General features: G+C 41.5%; 1 protein-coding gene across 1 annotated transcript in view; it reads right to left on the reverse strand.

Moving 5' to 3' along the window:
• TTLL11 (tubulin tyrosine ligase like 11) overlaps positions 1–25,796 on the reverse strand; it is a 1,746,306-nt gene that overhangs the window by 1,604,161 nt on the left and 116,349 nt on the right. The window contains exon 2 of the mRNA XM_044058582.1: positions 3,180–3,279. Within this exon, the coding sequence (XP_043914517.1) occupies positions 3,180–3,279 (100 nt within the window). The remainder of the gene's footprint in view (positions 1–3,179; positions 3,280–25,796) is intronic.

A 25,796-nucleotide genomic window follows, 5' to 3' on the forward strand; every position in this document is an offset into this window, starting at 1 on the left:
GTCCTCTACATCAGAATCCTCATAAGTAGATAAGGGTAAATCCTGGTCATCAGAGGAAACAGAAACTTCAGAATCCTGGTCAGAAGTATCATAACCCAATTCAGTCCTAGGTCTCTTAGAGGGAGAAGGTTGGCTTCCCCGGATTAAAGTAATAAGGTCTTCAGCCATTTTTATCATTTATTTTTTAGGCATAGAGGCCTGACCATGCGATCTGGGCATCGGTTTTCTAGGCATGGTTCGAGTTTTAGGCCTTGAAGAAGAAGATGGTGTCAGTTTAATATGCAAGTCAGTAGGCCTGAATACACCCTCAGAAGCCGATGCCTGCACATTGGCTCCGGACCCATCCAAGGTAGAGACGTCCGCAGGTTCCACAGTTGAAGTATCTCGCAGCATACTCCGAATGGGTCTCAGTAGAGGCCTGCGAATCTGAAGTGGCGGGTATCAGGGGTTGCAAAAGCGCCTCACTGAGCACCAGTGAACTGGCAACTGGCTTAGGAGAAGCGTCATCAGCATCTTTGGACCTAGGCGGCCTGTCTCTGTCTTTATCTTTACATTTTTTCGGAATGTCGGTAGTCGGATGGCTTACCGAAGACAAATCTGGATAATTGAATTGAGTACCAAAATATTTAGAAGCAAAAATATACCAACGACGAATAGTCTGTTGCTTAAATAAGGCACAAAACTAACAGCCAGGTACGTCGTGGTCAGGGCCTAGGCAAGGAATACAGTACGAATGAAAATCTTTATGAGGTATTTCCTTTCTACAAGTAATACAATTATTGACTTTTACTGACATCGGTTTAGAGCAGGAAAAAGTTTCCCCAACTGGGTACTTAGCTTTAGCTGAAGACTTTGGTTTTGAACCTTGAAAACGAAAATTTCAGGAGTCGGCCGACCGGCACTTGTGAACTGCTTCGGGCACCGCACAGCAAGAAATATTGATGTAATGGCGTCGGCTGCATGCTTTATATCCCTGACTACCTGACGTCACGGAAGATGAGACAGCAACCGACGCAGGACCCAAGACTTTGATAATCAGGCCGACTGAGGGCTACTGGAAGCAGATAACCCAAATGTGATGACTGCAACAGTGAAATACGAAGAACATCAAGAGTTCCCCACTTGAAACACAAGGAATTATATATATATATATATATATATATATATATATATATATATATATATATATATATATATCACTAGAAGGGCATTTTACATTAAGTAGTTGATGAAGCAGCACTGTCAACATATTAAGATTTTTCAAAAGCTTTTGTTTTCTTCTTCATTAGACACTACTTGTACAGCTTGCATGCTCAGTATGTGTTGAATATTGGTAAAACTAAGTCTAGTTGCACTTTTGGAGAAGATTAAATAGGCGCTAGGCCTCAAATGGCACAAAGGCCTAACTATTACCCTTTCAGCACTGCTTCTTTTACTGGCTTGCTGTTTGTAGATGGGGAGGCATGACAAAAGTGGTAATGGGATTAATTAGCACTGATTATTACTAAAGCATCTGTCTAATTAGCCTACACCATGTCAGTGATGGTCTTGCCTATGTTGGTACATCTGCCTGTGTTTTCCACTGAAAGGCCTGAAGGCCTCACACACCTGCACAAGAGAAATTGACCAATACTGCCTAAATAAGAAAAATAGTCACCAGCAGACTAGGTAATAAGTTGGTGAGAAAGATAAAAAAAAAAATGAGAAAGTACTAAGAAATAATTTGAACTTTACCTCAGAAAGGTACATAGCAGCCTTAGGACATATAATTTACAATGAACTACTTTAACTACTTTATGTTAGCAAGGAAATATATTATTTTAAGTGTGAAGTGCATTACTGGAGTATGGGATGGGGTTAGCAGCTGGGGAAAGTTTTTTGCTAGGCAGTCCTAATGCCTGGTTTGTCAGTCCCATGCATTTTTGGAGTTGAAGTGCTTTGACAACAGATCAAACAATGCAGTTTTAATCCTGCATAATAACAGAAGCAGTGTAATCATCTTCTTCTTCTTTCAGCTGCTCCCGTTAGGGGTCGACACAGCAGATCAACTGTTTCCATTTCTTCCTGTCCTCTGCATCTTGCTCTGTCACACCAACCACCTGCATGTCCTCTCTCACCACATCCATAAACCTTATCTTAGGCCTCCCTCTTTTCCTGTTATCTGGCAGCTTCATCCTTAGCATCTTTTTCCCAATATACTTTGCATCCCTCATCAGCACATGTCCAAACCAATGTAAACTTGCCTCTCTGGCTTGTGGGGCTTATTATTCATAGAAAACGTATTATACAGACAGGCAAAAAAAAAATGAGAAGAAATTAATCACATTAAGGACTACATGTATATTACTGAATGGTCTTGAATAATACATTTGTTCAGCTGACACATCTTTTTTCTGTGCCTATGGAAAAAATCTATCCAATATGCAGTAGTTCAATCACAATTAAAAATTAAATATTCACTACATTATGTTTTTGGCTAGTAGTGTATATGTACCAATTCTGTTTCCAGTTGTAATTAAACTATTTACTAATAATATGGTTCATTATTTTTAAGCAGCAATAAATATTGTTTCTTGTTTTTAGCAATGAAACTACTTACCTCTCCACTGTTCACATTGCTGCAATGACAGAGGAAAGTAAACAAATGGCATACAGTTCCTATCAGCATGTCTAACATTACCCTCATAATATCATACAGACAGTCTCATAGAAAATCATGGCCAGTTACAAACAAATTCAAGTGCTATTTTTAAAACATTATACAGAAGCTTGTTAAAGTTCATTCATTCGCTCTGAATAAACAAAACCAAATGTTTCATAGATCTAGGAGGTGAAATAAGCAGTAATCTCAATCTTCTTTTCAAAAATTTCATACAGTAAACAGATTTACATTTCAAATTATATACCTTTGTATACTGAATAAAAGCAATAACCTGAATCAATTGTACATTATGCTGGCTGTATTCATGGTGAATTACTTTGATTTGTTCTCGTGGCTTTATATCAGGACTGAATCTCAACTCATTGAGTTAATCTAGCATAACACAGAACCTGCTAAAATCTGCTGCTCTATGGCATTCTAAGGGTACCATAGCTGTTTCTAATCTCTAACACCATGTGAAATGTGCTGTTTATCTGCTTCTCTACAACGATTCTATTTCAGCCTGAAAATTGCTTACCTGGAAACTTGTTAACTAGACCAGAGCAGATGTTTTCATTATCATGAAATGATACACCATGCCAGTAAATATCGCAGGGTAGGCGACGACCTAAGGGAAACTGAAAAAAATGTCATGTCAATCAAAGATAAAGAAATACTTTGTAAAACTACTAATCATCCACATGCAACATTGCAAAGTAATAAATAATGAGAAGAGTTCTTCAGTATTTGATCCTGCCACCACTCAGAAACATCCTTACAAGCAGAACTTAGAAATATGATAGCATCTTTAAGAACACCATCTGGCTACCAGTTCAAGGCAGAACCAACCTCCCTCTTGGTCTCCTTGTTTTCAAACTCCTACAAGACACCCTATCCCTTCCGACAAGGAAACTAATCACACTCAAGTTAAACTAAAATCTTAGAAGACAGGCACCTGATGGCCCTACTTTACTCCCTCCACTAAACTGTATTCAACAGACCACAACGTCTCTGTTCTTGCTCCTAAATTGTGGCAATCACTAACTCACTATCTTACTGAATTTGCAGACTAAAAATAGTTCAGACCTCAGTTCAAACAATACCTAGTTGAAAAATGTAAGTCCAAATGTCTGAACACAGGCCATATCACCTAACTCTTTGCTGACTGCTCTCCAAGCATTTCTGCATGTAACTTCTACTCACTACTCCCTTGTGGGTTCTGTTTTCCCCATTGTTTCTACATTCACCTCTCCTATATCGAAGCTTTACCATTGTCACTCATACTTTCTTTTACTACCTGTTCTCTTCAATCACACCCTATTCCCAACCTCACATTATGTTCCCGCCACACACATTTACCCTAGCTCTTCTCATTTTCCTGGACCACCACTCATCAGCTATGACACCACAACTGTCAGTATCAACTATACCCCAAGCTGTATTCAGGCATTTTGCAACAACATCCACTCACTCCATAGCTTTTTTCCCAGTTCTTTGTAAAATTCTTTAACCATCTTGTAAATATGAATTTATTTTGTTCCTGTAGGTGCATTGTTAGTTTTACTTTACACTCTTAATAAACAAAAGTTATGTGTTTATCATAACGATAGATCAGTGTTGTCTGTTTCCATCCTTCTTCAACTGATTGGTCTCGGATCTGACTTTTGACACATTTTCAGACTTTAGGATCAGTAGCTCAGGCTCCTCCCCTTGCCCATATTCCCCTCATGTCCCCATTACCTCAGATTCAAATTTGCCCCAGAATAATAAAATATATATATATATTACATGAATTATAAATATACCCTGCTAGAATCCAAACAGACAGAGTAAAGGAAAAAAATATGCACTGGAGTTGCAAGATTACCAACAGCAGCCCATAAAGTCATATGCAGGAAGCCAGAGGAAGAAAAAATTTCCATGAGATGGAAAAGAGGGAAGGAGGGAGGGAAGCTGAGGAAGGATGGAAACAGACAACACAGATCTATTGTTCTGGTAAGTACATAACTTTTGGGTCTGATGTTGTCTTTTCTGCCCATTCCTGAACTGATGGGACAGAGTCCTCAGCTACTTAGTTCCACAGGTGGTCTCATGGAAGGATGTTCTGAAGGGCAGCAGAACTGAATGATGCCCTATCCCTCAAAATCAAATCCAATTTTTAATGGGAAATGAAGGTATGAACATTAGATCAGGTGGCAGCAACACAAATGTCACCAAATGAAGTCCTAGAAACGAAGGCTGAAGAAGTGGATACAAATCAAGTGTGCTTTTGGAGGTCATGGTAGAGTCAAGCCTATTTGCCTGTAAACATGGGAGATACAACCAGTCAGACTCCTAGCTTAGGTAACCTTTGACATATCTCGACCCATCTTGGTCTTAGAACATGTAATAAATAACTGATATGACTTCGTAAAATGTTTGGTTTGGTGTAGGTAGAAGAGTAATTGTCTGCATTCATCCAACAAATTAAGCATGTATTCTCCATTATCTGAAAAGTTTTGAGAGAAGACTGGAAGTGTAATACTCTAATTGAGTGAAGACTATGAAGCTACATTAGGCAAAAAGGAAGGACTGGTGCATAAAGTAACCCTGTCCTTGTGAAAAATAATGTGAGGGAGTTGGCAAGAAGAAACTCTGTCACCCTTCTGGCTGAAATAATGGCCACCAAGAAAATGGTTTTCAAAGTCAAAAAGTTTAGGCCCACCTTGGCAGCAGGTTCAAAAGAATGGGTCAAGGCTTGCTGCAAAACAGTCAGGTCCCAAAGAGGAGTAGGATCATTAGCCGGAGGTCTCAGAAGAAAGGCACCACTGAGGAAGGCTTTGCACCATTTGAGTGAGGCTAATAAAGTATGATTCCTTCCCGCATAGAAATTTAAAATGGCCTATAACTGAACTTAAATGGTACAGTAATTAGTGCCATTATGGAAAATATTTGCAAGGAATTCTAACACTGCTGATATAAGAATAGAAAAAAAGATCTAGATTTCTTTGCAAAACCCAGATGGAAAATATTTTCCATTTATTTTTGTAAACTTACCTAGCTGACAGTTTCTCTGAACAGCTAAGTGAGCGAGCCACTTGGGAGAAAAGCCAGGACTAACTAACCATCATTGGAAGTGGAAAAACCATGGGGTTAGCTGTAGGACGCAAATATCCAGATGAGGCATTCCAGATGGGTGAGACAGAAGGTCTGGATTCAGATCCATCACCTAAGGTGGGTTTAGCAGATGAGGTCATAGGTAGAGAAATCGAACCTGTTGAGGCCAAAGACAGGCAATGAGGATGACTTTGATCTTCCACTGTAATACTGTCTGTAAAAATTTTATAATTATGGGAGTTTTTGGGAAGGTGTATAGGAGACTAAAGGGTCACTCGTGAATTAGGGCATTTCTCCAGGATTCACCCTGTGAGAGGATCAGAACAAAGAACCTGATGCATTTGGAATTGATGTCAGAAGCAAAAAGATCATAGCATGGTTGGCCCTATCAACAAAATATCTGTGTCATCACTGTTGGGTTGAGAGATCACTCATGAGGTAGCAGAATAGATCTGTTCAACCTGCCCACTAGAATGTTGGTCTTCCCCAGAATGTAAGTTGCCACCAAAAAGCTGTTTGAATATATCACCCACTGCCATATTATCATCACTTCACAACACAATGGGTAGGATTGTGTTCCCCCCTTGTTTGTTGATGTACCGGGCTACTGACATGTCTGTCTGGATAGAAATCACTCCTAGAGGAAGGACATCTTGAAAAGGTTGCAATGTTAGGAGGACTGCCCCCTTTCTAAGACACTGATGTGAAGAGTGGCCCTTGATGGGGACCACGTGCCTTGGACCATCCTTCCCAGGTAATGTACCCACCCACCCTAGTTGGGAAGCATACATGGTCACTGTGGCTTTGGGAGGGGAAAAACAAAAGGATGACACTAAAACACTTCTGGAGATTGAATCCACCAAATTATGTGATTTCTGTAGATCCTTGTTAAGCACATAGGAAAGGTCATAGGGTGGGATCTGATGGACCATTGGACCACAAGAAGTGTCCACTGTAACACTCTCATATAATAAGTTGCCAAGGAGACCAAAGTAATAGAGGCTGCCACTGATACTAGAAGTTGAAGAATCAGTCTGGCAGGTGGCATTTCATATGAAAGAAGCTGTTGATCCTGGTTTCTTAGGGTCAGTAACCTTTTTTTTTCCATTAACCTTGCAGTTTGAATGGTTGTATCCAAATGAGCTCCTATGAACTGCAGAACTTGCATTGGGGAAAACTGAGATTTGTCCTGGTTCATTGTAATTCCCAGACTGGAGCAAAGCTGAAACAAGTAGTTTCTGGCATGGATTAATAGCGGCCTGGTAGGAGCAGTAAGCAGACAGTCATCTAGATATTGGAACACCCAGAACCTTTACTGCTGGAGATGAGCTGTAACTACTGCTATGCATTTGGTGAACACCTGGGGGTTATGGTGAGACCAAAGGGTAGGGCTCTGAACTGGAAATGACTGTTTCTCAGCCAGAAGTGGAGGAACCTCCTGGAGCATGTATCCATTTTGATTAGGTTGCATGCATCCTGAAGGTTTATCAAGCACATCCAGTCATCTTTCTTCAGTAGATGGAAGCTAGACTGTATCATAACCATCTAGAACTTTGTGTGTTTGACAAACTGGTTCAAGTGGCTGAGGTTCAATGTGGGCCTTAGGTCCCTATTCTTTTTTGACACTAAAAATAATCTGGAATAAGTTTCAAACCCTTATTGCTTAAGGGACCTTTTCAATGACTTACTTGTCTATCAGCTTTTTTATCACCAATGCTGGGATTAAATAGCCTCTGAAAATTATTGTCCAGACATAGATATCTTTGGTGATAGTCGTCCAGACTTTTGGGTGGACTGATAAGCACCCCCAGACTGCCTCTAGAGTGCAGTACTCAAGCAATTATTCAGGGGTGCTGGAAAAGCTTCTTGGAGAAGGGACCCCTGAAGCCTTGATTATGTGGGCCTCTTTTTCCATGAGGGTGACATCCACTGTTAGAATACCCCCCCACCACCACCACCATAAGTGATCTATCTCTGGAGAGATCCTGAGAAAAAAACTTTGAGATTTTCTAAAAATGAAGTTATGTACTCACCATACTTACCATAAATGTAGATGTTCGAGTGTATTCACTGTTGCAGTCATTACATTTGGGTTATCTGCTTGCAGGTAGCCCTCAGTCAGCCTGATTAACAAAGTCTTGGGTCCTGCATCGGTTGCTGTCCCTTCTTCCATGACGTCAGGTCATCAGGGGTATAAAACATGCAGCCGACGCCATTACATTAGTTTTTCTTGCCCCAGATGTCAGGTGCCCCCTAATGGAAAGCAATTAAATATAAAAATACAATGATATACCTCCAACAAAAAAGCAAATACACCAAAAAGCTTTTAAGCATAGTAAAGGAAAGTAGAGGTATAGCCAAAAGAACTTAGAGGGCTGGAGGGAGGGTAACCAGGACGACAACAGTGAATACACTCAAACATCTACATTTATGGTAAGTGTACCCAACTGTACTATGTTTTACGTGTTTCACTGTTGCAGTCATTACATTTGGGTAGATTCCCAAAGCTATGGTTGGGAGGAGGAATTTAGATAGTATTAGGCCCAGCTATAAGGCCCTGCAAGACTGCAGTGGCAAAGCCAGCTCTGGATGTAGAGAAAATTGGCAAATGATAATGCTTGGTGAAAGTATGTACAGAACTCCAGGTAGCAGCTTCTAGGATGTCCCTGGTAGGGACTCCTCTGAGAAAAGCTGTAGAGGTAGATGCAGCACTGGTGGAGTGAGATCTTATCCCCTGTGAGATAGGTTTTCCACATAGCTCTCAACCTTCCATCTCCAAAATGAGGAACACTAGCCCTCATAATGTGGAACAAATGGGCAAAATGTGGAACACATACTAATGGCTTACTAATAACTTCAACTAGGAGTAGTCATAGGATGGTTAAAGTATGCAGGTTTTACTTATAAAGATCTTTTAATGAATTAATATAATTAATTTCTATTTACAATGGATTTCACTTAAAATATTTCCTAACACTGAATGTGTGACAGAGTCCTTCAATGTGGAACTTTGAGGAACTTCGAGGAACTGGAACTTTTTAAGACCCCAAATGAGGTACGGTCCTCGTAATGAGGTACACTTGAGAGGTATGGTTTTCCATGGTTCTTATAGCAGAAATGAATGCAATGGCCTATCCATTTAGAAATGGTTTGCTTTGAAATAGCCTTCCCCTCTGCCCCTGCAGCAAATGCCACCAGCAGTTGTTCAGATTTCCTTTGAGGTTTAGTCCTGTCCAAGTAAAATCTAAGTTGTCTGTGCACATCTAAGGAATGCAGTATCCATTCCCCTTTGTTCTGTGGATTGGGAAAGAAGGTTGGCAAATGAATGGACTGATTAAGAGCCACACTGGATACCACCTTGGGCGTGAAGGATGGATTGGTTCTGAGGGACACCCTGTCCGCATGAAAGATGATGAAAGGCTCCACTGCCATAAGGGCCTGTAATTCAAATACCCTTCTTGCTGAAGTGATTGCTAAAAGGAAAGCTGTTTTCCAGGAAATAAATTTTAAGTCTGCAGTAGCAGCTGGCTCGAAAGGAGGTAGATTGAGTTTCTCCAAAACAAAGTTAAGGTCCCAGGCTGGGGTTGGAGCTCTCCTGGGTGGTCTCAAATTTTTTGCCCCTCTGAGGAACTGCTTGAGCAATAGATGAGAGAAGAGGGAAGGTTCTGAGTTATAATGAGCTGAAATGGCTGAGGCGTGAATTTTGATGGAGGAAAAAGACAGGCCCTTGTGAAGCATCTCAGTTAAGTATTGTAAAGTCTGAGGTAAACTGGGCGCTGCTGTGATCATCACTTGAGATTGGTTCCAGGCACATAATCTTTTCCATTTTTCAGCATAAGATTTTCTAGTACTAGGCCTCCTTGCCTCTAAAATGATATCCATCACAGGTTTACTGAGGCATGGTACAGGAGAGATTAGGTAATTAGCCAGGCTGCTAGGTTCCAATGTTAGAAGCTGAGGGTGCAGAATCTGGTTCTCCTGCTGAGACAACAGGGAAGGAGTCTGAGGTAGGTGCCATGGGGATAACCGTGACACACTGCACAGGAGGGGGTGCCAGTGTTGGTGTGGCCAGTCTGGAGCAATTAAAATCATCCTTGGTTTGTCCTGTTTGGTTTTTAGTAGTACTTTGGAGAGCAGAGGCAGAGGGGGGAAGGTATAGACTGATATATTTTTCTAGCTGAAGGACAGAGCACCCACTTTCCAGGCTTGTTTGTGGGGAGCCCTTGTGCAAAATTTGTCCAATTGGTAGTTCTGGGGAGAAGCAAACAGGTCAATATCTGGGCTCCCCATTTGCTTGTCAACATGTTGAAAGTCCTTGGTTCCAGTTTTCACTCGTGTGGGTCCATGAGGTTTCTGCTTAGTCCATCTGCCAGTGTATTTAATTTTCCTGGCAGGAATTGAGCTTGTAGGTGCACTTGGTAGCTCAAGGCTGTGTTCCATAATGCCATAGCTAGTCTGCAGAGGGGGTAAGAATGTGTACCCCCATGCTTGTTTATGTACCACATAACAGTGGTGTTGTCCGTCTTTACCATTAGTTGTCCTGGAAGAATGTGGTCCTTGAAGGCTGTCAGAGCATTCTGTACAGCTAACATTTCTTTTTGATTGATATGCAGGTGCATTTGACTTGGGTTCCATTTGCCCTGAATGCACTTCCCTGCCAGGAGAGCCCCCCATGCATAGTCTGATGCATCTGTTGTTAGGGTTTGGGCAGCAAGGGGAGGTGTGAAAGGTAGTCCCTTGTTTTGGTGGCAGGCGTTTGCACACCAAAGGAACTCTAGGCATAGGCAAGGTATGATAGGAATCATTGCTTCTAGATCCTGAGAATGTTGACACCATAGGCTTTTTAGATACCACTGTAGTTCCTCATATGCAGTCTTGCATATGGAATTAGAAGAATGCATGAGGCCATGAACCCCAAGGCTAGCAGTATTTGTCTTGCAGACAGCAGGGTTTTTGTAGCCACTTGTTTGAAGTAGGTTGTCAAATGAATTTGTTTCTCTGGCGTGAGGAAAGCCATCTGGGAAGTTGTATTCAAGCTTGCTCCCAGGAATACAATTTGTTGACAGGGTACCATATGTGACTTCTTTTCACTTATGGTGTACCCCAGACAAGTTAGAACCCTTTGTACAAAGGCCAGATGATTCAAAAGTATGTCCTGGCTTTCAGCCTGAATTAGACAATCCTCCAGGTATGGGTATAGTTGAATATTTATTTACCTGCAAAATGAAATAACTGGAGCTAGGTACTTTATGAATACCCTGGGTGCAGTAGATAAGCCAAAGGGCAGTGCAGAGAACTGATAGTGCGTGTAGCCTGCTTTGAAGCGTAGGTATCTTCTGCAAGATTCCCGGATTGGAATGTGCAGGTATGCTTCTTTTAAATCTAGTGTTGCCAACCAGGCATCTTTGCCTAGCATAGGAAGCAACTGCTGAAGAGTCAGCATCTTGAATTTTGGAATCTCCAAAAAGGTGTTTAGAGTAGACAGGTCCAGGATAGGATGCCATGAATTGTCTTTTCTGGGTACCAGGAAAAGTCACGAGTAGTAACCTTGACCCTTTTCCTCTTCTGGTACCAACTGAATAGCCCACCATGCTTAAGACATAAAGTGGGCCTCTGCCCACTGATTTTGGGGTAGGTCTGGCCACCCGCTTGGTGTTGACAACATGTGGAAGTGAAATCTGTATCCCTGGGACACTATATTTAAAACCCATTTGTCCTGGGTAATGAGTTCCGAGTTCTTTGCATGAAGAGCAATCTTTCCCCCCAAAGGAGCAGTCAGTTGATAAGTGATTGGAAATTTTAAAAGGAAGTCATTGAGACAGTTTACCATAAAGGGGAGTCATATTACTCCCAGATTTGGAAGTGGAGGCCTCCCACTGCTTAGTCCTGTGCGTACCCTGGGACTGCAACCTGGGAGCTCTGCTGGATCTGGGTTTGGACTGAGAAAGTCTGGAAGAGGCAGGAAAGGACCAGTTCTTGGAAGGCCAATGCCTACTAAATCTTGGAGGTTGTACTTGTAAAAAATCTTTAACAGTTTGCATAGATTTTGCTTTTTCTTCCATCTTTTTAAGAACTTCTTCTGCCTTGTTGCCAAACAGGCAGTCCTGGTTTAGGGGAGCATCCAGTAATTTTGCTTTAACATGATCTGGTAGGGATTGCTCCTTAAGCCAAGCAAGCCTTCTAAGTACAGACCCAGTTACTGCAGCCCTGCAAGATGCCTTTAGAGAGTCAAAACCACATTGCAAAGTATGTTTTCTAACCTGTTCAGCTGAATGCAATAAATCCTGTAAATCCTTATTTTCAGCACAATCAGGAAACAACATCATTTTCTGTTTAAGCAATCCAGTAATATGCTGCTGATACTTCAACATATGAAACTGGCAGCTTAAGGCCTTAACTGCCAAAGTTGCAGAAGTGTATACCTTCTTACCCCATCTATCCAGCGCCCTGGAGACTCTATCAGAGGGGGTAGGATTTTTGGCAGTAGTAGCTTTAATGCCCTTAGGACCCTGTGAAATGGTCACAGGATCCACAGTAGGATTTTTGAAAAGGAACTTGAGAGTCTGGGACCCTGTAATATCTATCAGGTTTCCTAGGAGCAGGAGGTAAAGAGTCAGGGGCCAAGCTAGATTCTGCAAATGAATCGTCAACAATGACTAATACAGGAGGTATGGCTAAAGGCCTGAGCTGGGGCAGGAGTAAGAAATCCCTAAGCCTCTTTACAGAATCAGAGAAATCCTGACTTTCCCAATGAAAATGCTCCCAGGGTGTATGAAAGGTTTCACCAAAAGAGAAATCCTCTGGGGGGAAGCAGAGGGAATGGAGTCCTCAGCATTAGAATCCTCATAAGTAGATAAGGGTAAATCCTGGTCATCAGAGGAGACAGAAAATTAAGAACCCTGGTCAGAAGTATCATAAACAAACTCAGTCCTACGTCTCTTAGAGGGGGGAAGGCTGGCTTCCCCTGATTAAAGTAATAAGGTCTTCAGCCATTTTTATCATCGGTTTTCTAGGCATAGAAGCCTGACCATGTGGTCTGGGTGTCAGTTTCTTCGGCATGGTTCAAGATTTAGGCCTTGAAGAAGAAGATGGTGACAGTTTAATACGCAAGTCAGTAGGCCTGAATACACCCTCAGAAGCCGGTGCCTGCACAGGGGCTCCGGACCCATCCAAGGTACAGACATCCGCAGGTTTCACAGTTGAAGCATCTCGTGGCATACCGGTCTCCAAATGGGTCACAGTAGAGGCCTGCGAATCAGAAGTAGCGGGTATCAGGGGCTGCGAATGCACCTCACTGAGTACCGGCGAACTGGTGACTGGCTTAAGAGAAGCATCGTCTGCAGCTATGGACCTAGGCAGCCGGTCTCTGTCTTTATCGTTGCGTTTTTTCGGAATGTCAGTAGTCGGATAGCTGACCGAAGACCTATCAGGATAATTGAACCGAGCACCAAAATATTTAGAAGCGTAAATATACCGACAACGGATAGTTCATGGATAAATAAGGCACAAAACTGACAGCAAGGTACGTTGTGGTCTGGGCCTAGGCAAGGAATACAGTAGGAATGAAAATCTTTATGAGGTATTTGCTTTCCACAAGTAATGCAATTATTTACTTTTACTGACATCGGTTAAGAGCAAGAAAAAGTTTCCCCAATGGGGTACTTAGCTTTTAGTTGAAGACTTTGGTTCTGAAACTCGAAAATGAAAATTTCAGGAGTCGGCCGACTGGCACTTGCAAACTGCTTCTGCTTCAGGCACCGTACGGCAAGAAAGACTGATGTAATGGCGTCGGCTGCATGTTTTATACCCCTGATGACCTGACATCATGGAAGAAAAGACAGCAACCAACGCAGGACCCAAGACTTTGTTAATCAGGCCGACTGAGGGCTACCTGCAAGCAGATAACCCAAATGTAATGACTGCAACAGTGAAACACGAAGAACATCATTATATCTGTAGTGTCAATTTTTTCATCTCTCCTTCCATATGGGTCCAGATCCAATCCATCAGATCTGACTCAGTCATTAGCAAGCTCATGGCAACCAAAAAGCTCTTGAATACCTCCCCTTACCCCCAATGTATCTCTCCCCATTACCTCAGATCTTGTTTGCTATAAGTACATATATAGAGAAAGGAGAAATGTCAGTATTTAACACACTAGAAAATATTAAAGAAGACCATTTCTGGAGTACAAGGAAGATGAATCTAATCCTTTAGAATATCTCCCATTCAACCAGGAAATACGTGGAAGGGGTAATGGAGGCAGGGGATGTGAGGTAAGATGAAAAATTCAGCAATGCAAATGGAATGTTACTGTAAGTACATAATGTCTTTATCAGCTATTGTCAATTTTTCATCTCATCCTCACATATGAGACCAAGTCCCCCACCTACCTTTACCCTGGGTGGACTCACGGGGGAATATTCCTCAGAACTATCGCACCAAAGGAGGCCCTTCCCCTGGAGACCAAATCTAAACTGTAATGCGTAATAAAAGTATGATGGTGTGCCCATGTGGCTGCTGCACAAATATCATCCAAGGAGGCATTTTTCTGAAAGACCGCAGATGTGGCCATAGCCCTGGTAGAATGAGCCCAAAAGGACTCATCAAACTCCATGCCTTTTGAAGTGTAAATAAAGAAAATACAACTAGAAAGCCATTTTGGTAAGGTGACTTTGGAAACTGGGAGGCCTTTCCTATGGCCTGCAAATGCAATAAACAATTGGTTTGTTTTCTGAAACTCCTTAGTTCTATGTAAATAGAAATGTAACTGTCTATGAACATCTAACACGTAGTACATATTCACCCTTATTAGTAAAATTAGGGAAGAAAACAGGCAAATGTATAATCTGATTAATATTTGTTTGATAAACAACTTTGGGCAAGAAAGAGGGATTGGTATGCAAAGAGCCTCTGTCTTTATGAAAACCAAATAAGGAGGGTGGGAAGATATAGCCTGAATTTCCTATATCAGTCTTGCTGATGTGATAGCCACCACAAAAGAGAGTTTTCTGTGAAAGAAACTTAATATAACAAGATGCTACAGGATCGAAGGGTGGTTGAACAATCAGGCATAGAACCATATTTAGATCCCAAGGAGGAAAGGGATCCTTGTGTGAGGGTTTTAATAACATGGTCCCTTTTAAGAAGGCTTTGCAAAGTTTGTGGGAAATTAAAGATAAGTTGTCTACCCCAATGTGAAAATTTGAAGTGGCTGCTAATAGAACTTTAATAGTAGATACCTGCAGCTCCGTTATCGAAAATGTGAGCCAAAAATTCCAGAATAAAGTGAATGGGAGCTGTGATGGGATCCATATTCTGTTGTTACTCACAGATTACTAACCTCTTCCATTTGCTCTTATATAGTTTTTGAGTGGATAACCTATGGGAGGATATTAGAATACAATGGACTGGAACAGAGAGCATTGGTTGTCTGAAAATTAATGGAACTGGAGGAACCAAGCTGTCAGCTTGAGGTTGTGAACGTTGGGATGAAGCATTCCTGTCAGGTATGACAGTAGGTCCAGAAGAGGTTCTAGAATCCAGGGCTTCCTTAGTAGATGAGGCCAGAGGAAGGGAAACCAGATTTGTCGAGGCCAATACGGGGCAATGAGGATTATTGTACTCTTCGACCTGATGGCTTTCTGAAGGAATCTGGGAATCAACGGAATGGGGGAAAGGTGTACAATAGTCCAGGAGGCCAATCATGTATTAAAGTGTCCCTCAGGGACTGCCCCGATGGGGGAATTAGGGAGAAGAAGCTACTGCATTTGTAGTTTAAGAGTGAGACAAAGAGATTGCAACAAGGCTGACCCCATGTGTGGAAAATGTTCTCTGCTACATTGTGGTTGAGGGACTACTCATGGGGCATGAGAATGGCTCTATTCAACTTGTTCGCTATGACACTGAAAATTCCTGGAATGTGCATTGCTATCAGAAAGTGACTGGATGAGATCACCCATTGCCACACCCTGAGCACATCTCAACATAATGGGTAAGATTTGGTCCCCCCTTGTTTGTTTATGTACCATACTACCAACATGTTGTCTGACTGAATCGCTACTGTTCCCAGAAGAAGAAGTCTGAAAGGCCTGCAACTCTAGAAGCACCACCCTCATCTCCAAGATGTTTATGTGGAGCTTGACCTCATCTGTGGACCAGGTACCTTGGACAGTCTTCCCCAGATAATGCACCTCCCCATCCCGTTTGCGAAGCATCCATGTTCACTGTAGCCTGTGGATGAGAGAGAACAAAGGGTTGACCTTGAGTCACCTGTTTGTTATGAGGATCTGATGAGTCAGTGGTTGACAATTTATTGACCATTGAGAAGCCAGAAGCCACTGCAGAATTCACATATGATACCTGGTGAGAGGGACTAACACAACTGCTGCAGCCATAAATCCTAAGGCTTGTAGAACATGATGTGCCACCACCATTTTGTTTCTGATTAACCTTGAAGTTTGTCTTTTGATTGTTAAGACCCTGGAAGGAGGCAGTTTGGCAATCAGCTGCTTGGTGTCCAACAGTGCTCCTATGGACTCTAATGTTTGAGTGGGTTCCAGATGAGATTTTTGGAGATTTATAGTTATGCCTAGTTCTGAACAAAGCTGAAGAACAGTCTCTTTTGTGTGAACAAGTAGATGTCTGGTTGGGCAGATATGAGCCAGTCATCTAAATAAGGAAACATCCGGAATCCTTGTCATCTCAGGTGAGCTGGAACCACTGCCATGCATTTGGTGAATACTCTGGGAGTGTTGGTGAGACCAAAGTGCAGTGCTCTAACTGGTAATGACTGGCCCCAGCCAAGAGCATAGGTATCTTCTGGAGCGTCTGTCAATTTTTATGTGGTAGTATGCCTCCTGTAGCTCTATAGAGCACATCCAATCGTTCTGTTCCAGAAACAGAAGTATGGACTGCAACATGACATTTGGAACTTGCAATGTCGAACTGACTTGTTCAGTCTGCTGAGATCCAGGATTGGTCTCCAGTCTCCTGTTTTCTTTGGAACCAAAAAGAACCTTGAGTAAGTTCCGAACCCTCTCTGGTCTGGGGTATCTCTTGGATGACTTTTTTTCTAGCAGTTTCTGAATCTGAATGACTGTTTGATCCCTTTGACTGGGTAGAATGTCTGGGATTTTTTTGATTGGAGGTGGTTGTTGGGAAAAGGGAATATGGTAACCCATGGATATTATCCTCTGCACCCACACATTGGAGGTTATCTTTTGCCAGGCTCTCCAGTGCAGGGATAGTTGACACCAATTGCCTCCAGAGGTGGACAAATCAGGCTTCCTTTCAGGAGCATTGAAAAGGCTTCCCAAAGAAAGATTCCCAGGAACCTTGGTTTTGCAGACCCCCTCTGCCTTGAGGGTGACATCTTCCATTACTGTTTCCCCTTCTTCTGCCTCCAGGGGAAACTTCACCACGTGTGTCTTGGTAGGACCTTTGAGACTTTTTGAACCATATTTTTCTGCTGCCTCTCTGACCCTTGGAATAAGGTCTCTGAGGAGCAGAAAAACGTATGTCCATGGCAGATAGAATCTTACCTTCTTCCTCACACCTGTATAGCATATCCTTGACTTTGGGACCAAAAAGGGATATGCCATCAAATGGGGCACTGATGAGTGAAGACTTAAAAGGTTCCACAAAAATCACAAATGCACATCCAGGCATGTCTCCTCATATAGATGTCAGAACCCGCAATTCTGCTCATTCCTTTGGCTGCATGTGCTATCAGCCTCATGGATGAGTTGGCTACCAAATGTAGGGTGTCTAACTGGGAAGCTACTTTCTCTTAAGCTCCCTCAGCTACTGCCCCTTCAAGGAGATCTGAACCCTCCTTGATCAGCCCCTTTGTAATCTGGTAAAATGTGAAAGGTAATTTAGTGACTGTAAGCTAAAGGTCGCTGACAAGAAAACACGTTTCCCACATCTATCCATCATCCCTGAATCCTTATTAGGAAAATGGATACTTGAACTCTCCTCGGAGAGTTCCTTCTTGGTCACTGCCACCAGGACCATGGCATCTACTGCAACACTTTTCACCCAGAAAGTCTTATCCGAGGGAGCAGTGATAATTTTATTTGGTCTCCAGGGAACAGGCTCAATGGAATCTGGGGTCTCCCACGCTTGCAGGGAGATCAAACCTATGAGCTCATTAGTGGGAGAAGTCAACCAGGAGGTGGATGGGCAAGAACCAAAGGCAGCCAGGTAACCAGACTCCACAGGTGAAGGATTGCTGGACTGCCAGCCATCCCTCTACTTCAGAATCTCGAAAATCTCCCCAAAGGAAACATCCTCAGGGGGTGACTACAGGGATCCTTCACCCTCACAGAGGTCAGTGTCTTCAGTGGTCGACTCCTCTATGGAGTCCAAATGCTTCTGCTTGCATAATCTCTTCCTAGGGACCTCTTCATGGGGTAATCTGGGGAGGTATCGAAAGAGTTAGGAGTACTGAGATAGGTGTCCTGGCACCTGTGGTCCTACAGTCACTGTGAAACCTGGTGATGAGAAGAGTCAGGCAAGGTATCTTTTTGGGATAGTGGATCCGAGTGGGCAGTTGACTTCTTAGTTGCAGTGGCAGCTATAGCTCTCTCCAAGACCCAAAAGCTGACTGCTACTGAATGGGCAAGGACTCCGGCTCTGACAAACCATATTTCCAGGATGGGGTTCCCTTCAGTCCAGAAGACATCTAACCTGGGGTTGAAGCCAAAGTCAAGCTCACATTCATGGAAGCCCAGAGGCACATCAACTGCTCTGAACACCTGGGAGTTGAGCGCATATGAGGTTTGCAAGGTTTGCTTTGGCTCCAAGAACTGTCCAGCTCCAAAAAAGCCAAAGAGCTCAGAGCAAAAGTCTGATCCAAAGAAAAGGACATCTTTGGATCAGAAGTAAAAGGCACTGGGCGTACTGGATCCAATAGCTGTGAAGCTTGCCTTGAAGTCAGAGGGGGAGCGGATGGTTTGGACTGGCCTGAAACCTTAAAGGTTGAGGTCAGAGGAGACTTGGTGATACTCTGCACAATCTTCCATAACATCTTTTCCACATCTTCTTCAGTTAGGCTCCAAGATGAAAGGGAGAATGAGGTGGAAGGGGATCTAGGTCTCGACAGAAAGGGAGACAGTACCCTCGATGGAACTGGGTCATAAGATGGGGAGTACTGAGTCCTTGGTAATATCAAAATCAACTTGAAAAGACTGGATGTCAGATCTGACATCAATGGATTTGATCCATCCTTATGAGTTAGGATCAGAGCCGAAGAAGTTGGATCCAACAGAGTAGAGGTTGGAGCTGATGTTGGAGCTGATGTTTCTGATCAGATCACAGACTCATCAGAACCTAAAGATTTCAAAGTTTTTGGTTTCAGCTCCAAGACATCTATCAGCACTAAAAAGGGTCTCTTCTTAACTTTGATTGAGGACCTAGAGAACAAAGAAGAAAGTGGGCTCGAATGAGCTGATTTTGTTTTAGAGGCCAACCCTGATTTCTATTTATCTCCAGAAATAGCCTTTCCAAACGCTGAAGGCAACATACCCCTTAGAATGAGCTTCTTTTTACGCTCAGTTAAAGCTCTTTGATTAAAATACTGGCATATAGCACAATCCTCTTGTAAGTGAAGGGGCCCAAGGCAGTATACACATACAGAGTGCAAGTTGCTGACTGGGATTTTATGTCTTTTTTTTTTTTTTTGACAGAAGGGGAAAACTACTAATGATAGTAGTTGAAGAGTTACCTCAATGGTAATGGGGGAAGGGGAGTAAACTATAAAAAAAAAACAGTTACCGCTTACTGGCGGGAAAGAAGAGGAAAAGGTAAGTAGCCTAAATAAAAATGCAGTTATTTTTAAGAAAAGGGTTTTAAGCTACAAGAAATAGTGAAAGAGGGGCACGCTACAGACAAAAATGAGAAAATAGAGATTATTAGAGAAAAATATTTAGAAATATACAATCTGACACCAAGAGCTAGTTGACCAGACCACATCTTCGCAAAGTGGTAAATGAGATCTGAGGTAATGGGGAAAGATGCACAGTGGGAAAGGGGAAGTATTCAAGAGCTTTTTGGTTGCCACAAGCTTGCTAATGGCTGAGTCAGATCCGATGGATCAGATCAGGACCCATATGAGAGGATGACATGAAAAATTGACAATACCAGATCCACAGTTTCTTACCCCACATTCTGGTTTCCAGAGAAGGTCCTTGGTTTTCCCATCCTGTTCACTCCTGAACAGTGTAACTTTGACCTGGGGGATGAACAAAGTGTACCCATCAAAATGGAGCACTGATAAAAACGTATTCAAGGCTCTACAAAATCACACAAACACATCCAGCCATGCCTCTCTATTGTAGTGCCCTGTTCCTGAAGCTCTCAAACCATCTACTTTTGCATTGGATATGAGATGCATGGAGGCTTTCAACAGGAACTGAAGGGTGGCCAGCTGGGAATCCATGTTTTTTGTGTCTTCTGCTGACATAGATCCAGAAAGAGACTTGGAAAGTTCCATGGTCAAGACTCTTTGAAACCTAATCATGCATGCCAGATAGTTCAGCAACATTAGTGCAAAGGTAGATAAATCATAAACATGCTTCCCAAATCTGTCCAAAGCCCTGAAATCTTGGTTAGGGTTCTGGACATAAGAGCTTTCTTCTGCAAGTGCCTTCTTAGTGGCTGCCACTACTACCATAGCATCCACTTCTGGGCCTTTGGTCCAATGAGAATGGTCTTTGGGGGCCACAAGGTGGTTGTCTGGTTTCCTGGGGATTGATTCAGTAACGTGTGGTTCCTTCCATGCCCACAGAAAGATTAAATCACCATCTCATCCACTGAGGGAACCAGCCATGCAGTAGCTGCCCCAACACAAAAGCCTCAGGAAACACAGATTCATCCTGGGAAGGGGCTTTGTAAGACAAACCTTCTTTCTATACAAGTAACTCAAGGATCTCCCCAAATGAGACATCCTCAAGGGATGATCTGGGGAACCCCTCACCTTCAGCAACATCCATGTCTTCCATCAAGGACTCTTTGGGGAAGTCAGTGTATCTCCTCTTGCATGTGTGCTTCTGAGGAAGCCCTGCAGGGGAAAGCTCTGGGGATGACTTGGAAGACTTAGGTGAATGCTGAATGATGACTGTCTCAAGGCTAGGGTGAACCAGCTGTCCTGATGGGATGCACTGTGCTGGATAAGTACCCAGGGCTATCAGTTGTAGAGAGGTGGAACCAAGAGGGGTAAATATATCTGCTTTTCTGCTTTGGAGAGAGCTCTTTCCACTGCCTCAAAGGTAGACACAGAGGGAGAACCCACAACCACTCTGGGAGAAGACAAAGCTGCCACACCAGCATGGCCAAGGACACCACCATAGCTCTGTTCTGAGACTGAATCCATTGCTGAGCTAACGTGAAGTCTCTGAGTGGAAGGGATGGCTCCAACAGCTGCCAAGTTGAACCTTTACCCCCAGACTCAATACCAAAGCTTCAGCTCTCAGATCCTTCCAGCTCCAAAGAAATCAGAGCCAGGAGGGTCAAAGACAATGCCAGAGTCAAGGAAGATACAACCTCAGATCCAACACAGACAACCCAGAAGAGCTCCAATAATCCCAAACTCAGAGATCAGATCAGGTTAAGAGTGGCCATAGGCAAGGGAGAGGGTCCAAAGTTCACAGATCCAATGGGAGATGGAGACAGGTGAACTCACAGCTGAATTTGGGTCCAGGGGAGCTTCCTCCACATTGTATCCATATTAGCTTCTGTCAAGCTTCTGGTAAACCTGATGGGCCTCAACGATGATGATGTGGAATGTGGTCTTGAGGATTCCTGTAAAGGTCTCTCCTGCAGGAAAGGTGAGCATAGTCTGGGAAAGATGGGATCCAACTTGACTCCAGAAGGGGGAGGGGTCTTGTAGCAAGCCAGAATTGTATCTGAAAAAACACTCAGATCCGAATGTTTGGAATATTTTGCCGCTGGAGCTAAAGACAAAACAGATGATGAAGAATGATCATGGGATCACTTCCTCATCTCTTTGTCCTTGTCTTTTGGCCTATCATTCATACATCCCTTGTGTTTCTCTGAGGACTTCTTACTCAAGGGGGGTGTTCCAGATGCAGTTTTTGAACAGTCAGAGGTAATAAGACCCTTAATTACTAATTTATTTTGGCATTCAATCACAGCTCGATGACCAGAAGCTGTGCAAATCTTCATCCAAATGGGCTGCTCCCAAATAATATATACATTTAGAACAGAAGTCAGTTAGGCATCTTGTAGCTACAAGGCCACACACTTTTTTAATCATGTAAGCTTTTCCCAAAATAGTCATGAAAGGAAAAACACAGAAAAACACTACCAACAATTGAAATCAAGACATACACCCAGAAAATATAGAAAAAGGTCTAAGGTAGGAAAAATAATGACAATGGTATCAAAGGATACTAGATTAAACTAGTAAAACAAGAAAGCCTAGATAAGAGAAAGATAGTTATTCTTTTTTTTTAAATGACAGAAATAAGAGAAAGGGAAGGCACTATCAAAGGAAGAAAGAGACTGACTCTCAAATGAAATAGGCTAAGTACTAGAAAAAGTAGACCAAAATTTTAAATATCAAAAATCACACTAGCCTGAACCATGAACCACATCTGAACTCTATGGGCGGCAAACAAGATTTGAGGTAATACTGGGGAAAAGAAGGGATTGTGGGTAAGGGGAGGAACCTAAGCTACAGATCCTAAAATCTGAAAAAGTAGCTGAAGACAGATCTGAGACATATTGGTTGAGGAATGGACAGAAAAGACATCATCAGTCACTTAATTTTACTTTGATGTTACTACTGTGTTTGTAATGTGGGCAGAACTTTCAACTGGTCAAGTTTGATCAGTGCACCCCAGCAACCACAATTTAAAAAAAATCAAATATGTACCACACATATTTTAATAACCGTTGAAAAATACATTATATACTGCAAATTTCCACAGCCACGAGTACCATATTTTCAGCCATTTAACAATATAGATGTCCTTTATCCTGCATTCTTTGTCTGCACCCCATTATCAATATTTTAGTCTGTGTCACAGTTACAAGATCATCTTCAATGGAGATAAAGACTATACATATTTCACTTGTAATACTTTATTACATTGTTTTTCTTCATTTCCCATGTTCTGTATTAATTTCTCTTTGCATATTTATACAGATAAACATACATGCGCACACACATATAGATATATATATATATATATATATATATATATATATATATATATATATATAAACACACAATTATAGTAGAAAATATCAAACATTCAAAATGTCAAACACCAAAGAGTGCTAATAACAGCTGATAAAATATAGACAGCAATACTAAATACTAATGATCCTGTACTTTAGTATGCAAAAATCTTTTTATTACACCTCTTTATCAGTGTTCATTGTTAGAATAAATAAGAAAAATATGGGTGTTTGGCATGTGATACATGAAATAGTTTGACTAGAAGTTCAAGGAATGAATTTCATGAGTGTAAAAACTGCAGGTTAGAAATGGAATTCCCTAATCCTAACTTACAAGATATTGCATTAAATCAGACATAATCACATGTATTCAATTTATCCATGTTTTCATCTATATTTATTCCTGTTGCAGCAGTGTTTCCTACTGATTTCAGTGAGCTAAGTTAAGTTTCAATTTAATATAGCATTAGGCAGTATGCATAATTTTTATGAAGTATCTTAAGTGGCTCTGTACTTTAGTTCTGATATTCATTTTATATATTTTTTGAGTGACAGTTAATTACTTCATGCATTTCTGTAATTTAGTGAGTGTTATATTAGGAGATATTAGTTTTACAGTTCAATTAGATTTTTAGATATTTTATTCTTAGTTAATTTGGATATGATTTGATATATTGAACTAGCTATGACATTTTCTGATTGACTATATGAGCTCGATGTTTTCTTTTGCTTTTTATACTTTTTCAGTTTTCAATTTTCTTAAATCTAATACAAATAAATCTGACATTCAGAGGTTGAACTAATGAGGCACTGTTGTTTGGGGTATTTTTTGTGTGTATTATGTGTTAACTTACTGCTTTTTTTTTACACTATAGTATTTTAGAAATTAAGTCTACACTTCAGTTTTTATTACTTTGCTTAGTTATGTTAAATTAAGAGTAGATTTGTACTTGTGGCTATTTTCAGTGTTCAGGAAAGAGAACCAATGTTCTCTGTACAGTATGCAAGCTTTCAATCTAGTTTTAAAGACTCGCATAAATATGTATAGGGGAATTTCAGTAGCTTTGATGAAACTCTAAGGGTGAAGATAAACTGTTAATGCTGTGAAAAAGAGTGTAGCTAAATCATGACAATGATGGGAAACAATTATATTTCACAACTGCTACACAGTAATGTTCACAGAGTGAAGGCTGAGGTAGTTGAAACAGAACAATGTTGTTTTCAATTTTTTGTAGTGTGTGTATGTTGTGTGATGACTGTAGAGCAATGATTGGAAGTGAATATTCAAGCTGAAGTAAAAGCACACTAACAGCAATGGCACTGCCTCATATCCTTAGTAAGAAGGTGAGCCACTTTATATGCTACCCTAAGCTGGAAAAGGGCTTTAATGGATTACGGATGAGTAAGATACTGGAATGGAAATGTTTTGTCAAGGATTAGTCCCAGGTATCTTTGTTCTGTCATTATTGGCAGTGGTTGGTGATCTAAGCCTAGTTTAGTAACTGATACAGAGGAACAGAGCCTCTTATTGCTGTTAAAGACCATGGCCATAGATATCTTAATGCCGAGGGGGGAGTTTTTTAAGGTGAAGCCAGTTCCAGTGAAGTTTGAAATAATTGTGTAATAAGGTGCTGACTTTAATTTTTAGTACTAGAAGATTTTCATCAGCATAAAGGATACAATTAAGTATGAGAGTATCATAAGTAAGATCACTGATTAAGAGAGAATAAGAAGGGACCAAGTACCAAGCCTTGTTGTATACTAATATCATTGAAAGATGGTAGAGGTTGTAGGCTGTTAGCTGATATCATAACATTTTTATTGAGAAAATAGTTGAACCATGTACAGACTTCATCACAGAATCTGTATTTCTTGACTTTTTCCAATAAGATATTATAAGCAACACATTGGAAAGCTATTTTAAGATCAATAAGCATTGCACCTGTCGTTTCCTACAAGTAATGAAGATCTTTGACCATAGTGCACACACTTCAAATGAATGATTGCAAGAAAGGCACACAGGCAGTAGGTTCATGATAACAGATCAAAGGGAAAACCTCTGATTGCACTGCTTTCAGTGAGTGACAGAATTTTTTTTTTTACAGGGGGACAAGGGCTCCTGCACTTTCCATGTGGAGAAGAGACTCCCACACCTCAGTACTTTTATTTACCAACTTCATGGTCTCACAACAGTGGGGAAAAGTACATAGCCAATGTTTATCAAAACTGATTTTCAATAATATGTATTTGCAGTATTGTCAATCAGACAAAAGGTCTGGTTCCCAAAGCCTCTGATTATCACAGAAGCACAACCCTCTTACCAAGGGATTTCCTCCCCAACACACATACACATACATAGATACATACACACACACACACACACACACACACACACACACACACACACACACACATGACCTCACACACACACACACACACACACACACACACCACCCCACCACCAACAAAAAAACTAACATCCATGGGTTGATAGCTCACCCTAGCTTAACTTTCTCCACAAATGGTAATATGGCTATGGCTAGCCAGAAGATGAATAAATGAGTCAATTGAGTAAGGAAAGGGCTTCCTGACTGGAGCAAAAAGTCCAAAAAATAATGAAAGAATAAAAAAACAAAAATTGTCATCAGACTCACATTATACATCTTGCTACTTCAGAATTCAACATAGCAGGTACAGATTTTACAGTTAAGAGATTATTTAATGTCACAGTCATTCTGTATTCTTTCTTGGATAATGGGCTAAGCAAATCATGTGCAGTTTCAGGACAGGAATTACCATTTCATAAATTCATTTCCAAGCTCATATCTGAAAACGGGGGGGGGGGGGTGGT

Source organism: Protopterus annectens, chromosome 16.part0 (assembly GCF_019279795.1).
Source record: "Protopterus annectens isolate FY-2018-M chromosome 16.part0, PAN1.0, whole genome shotgun sequence".
Taxonomy (NCBI): Eukaryota; Metazoa; Chordata; order Ceratodontiformes; family Protopteridae; genus Protopterus; species Protopterus annectens.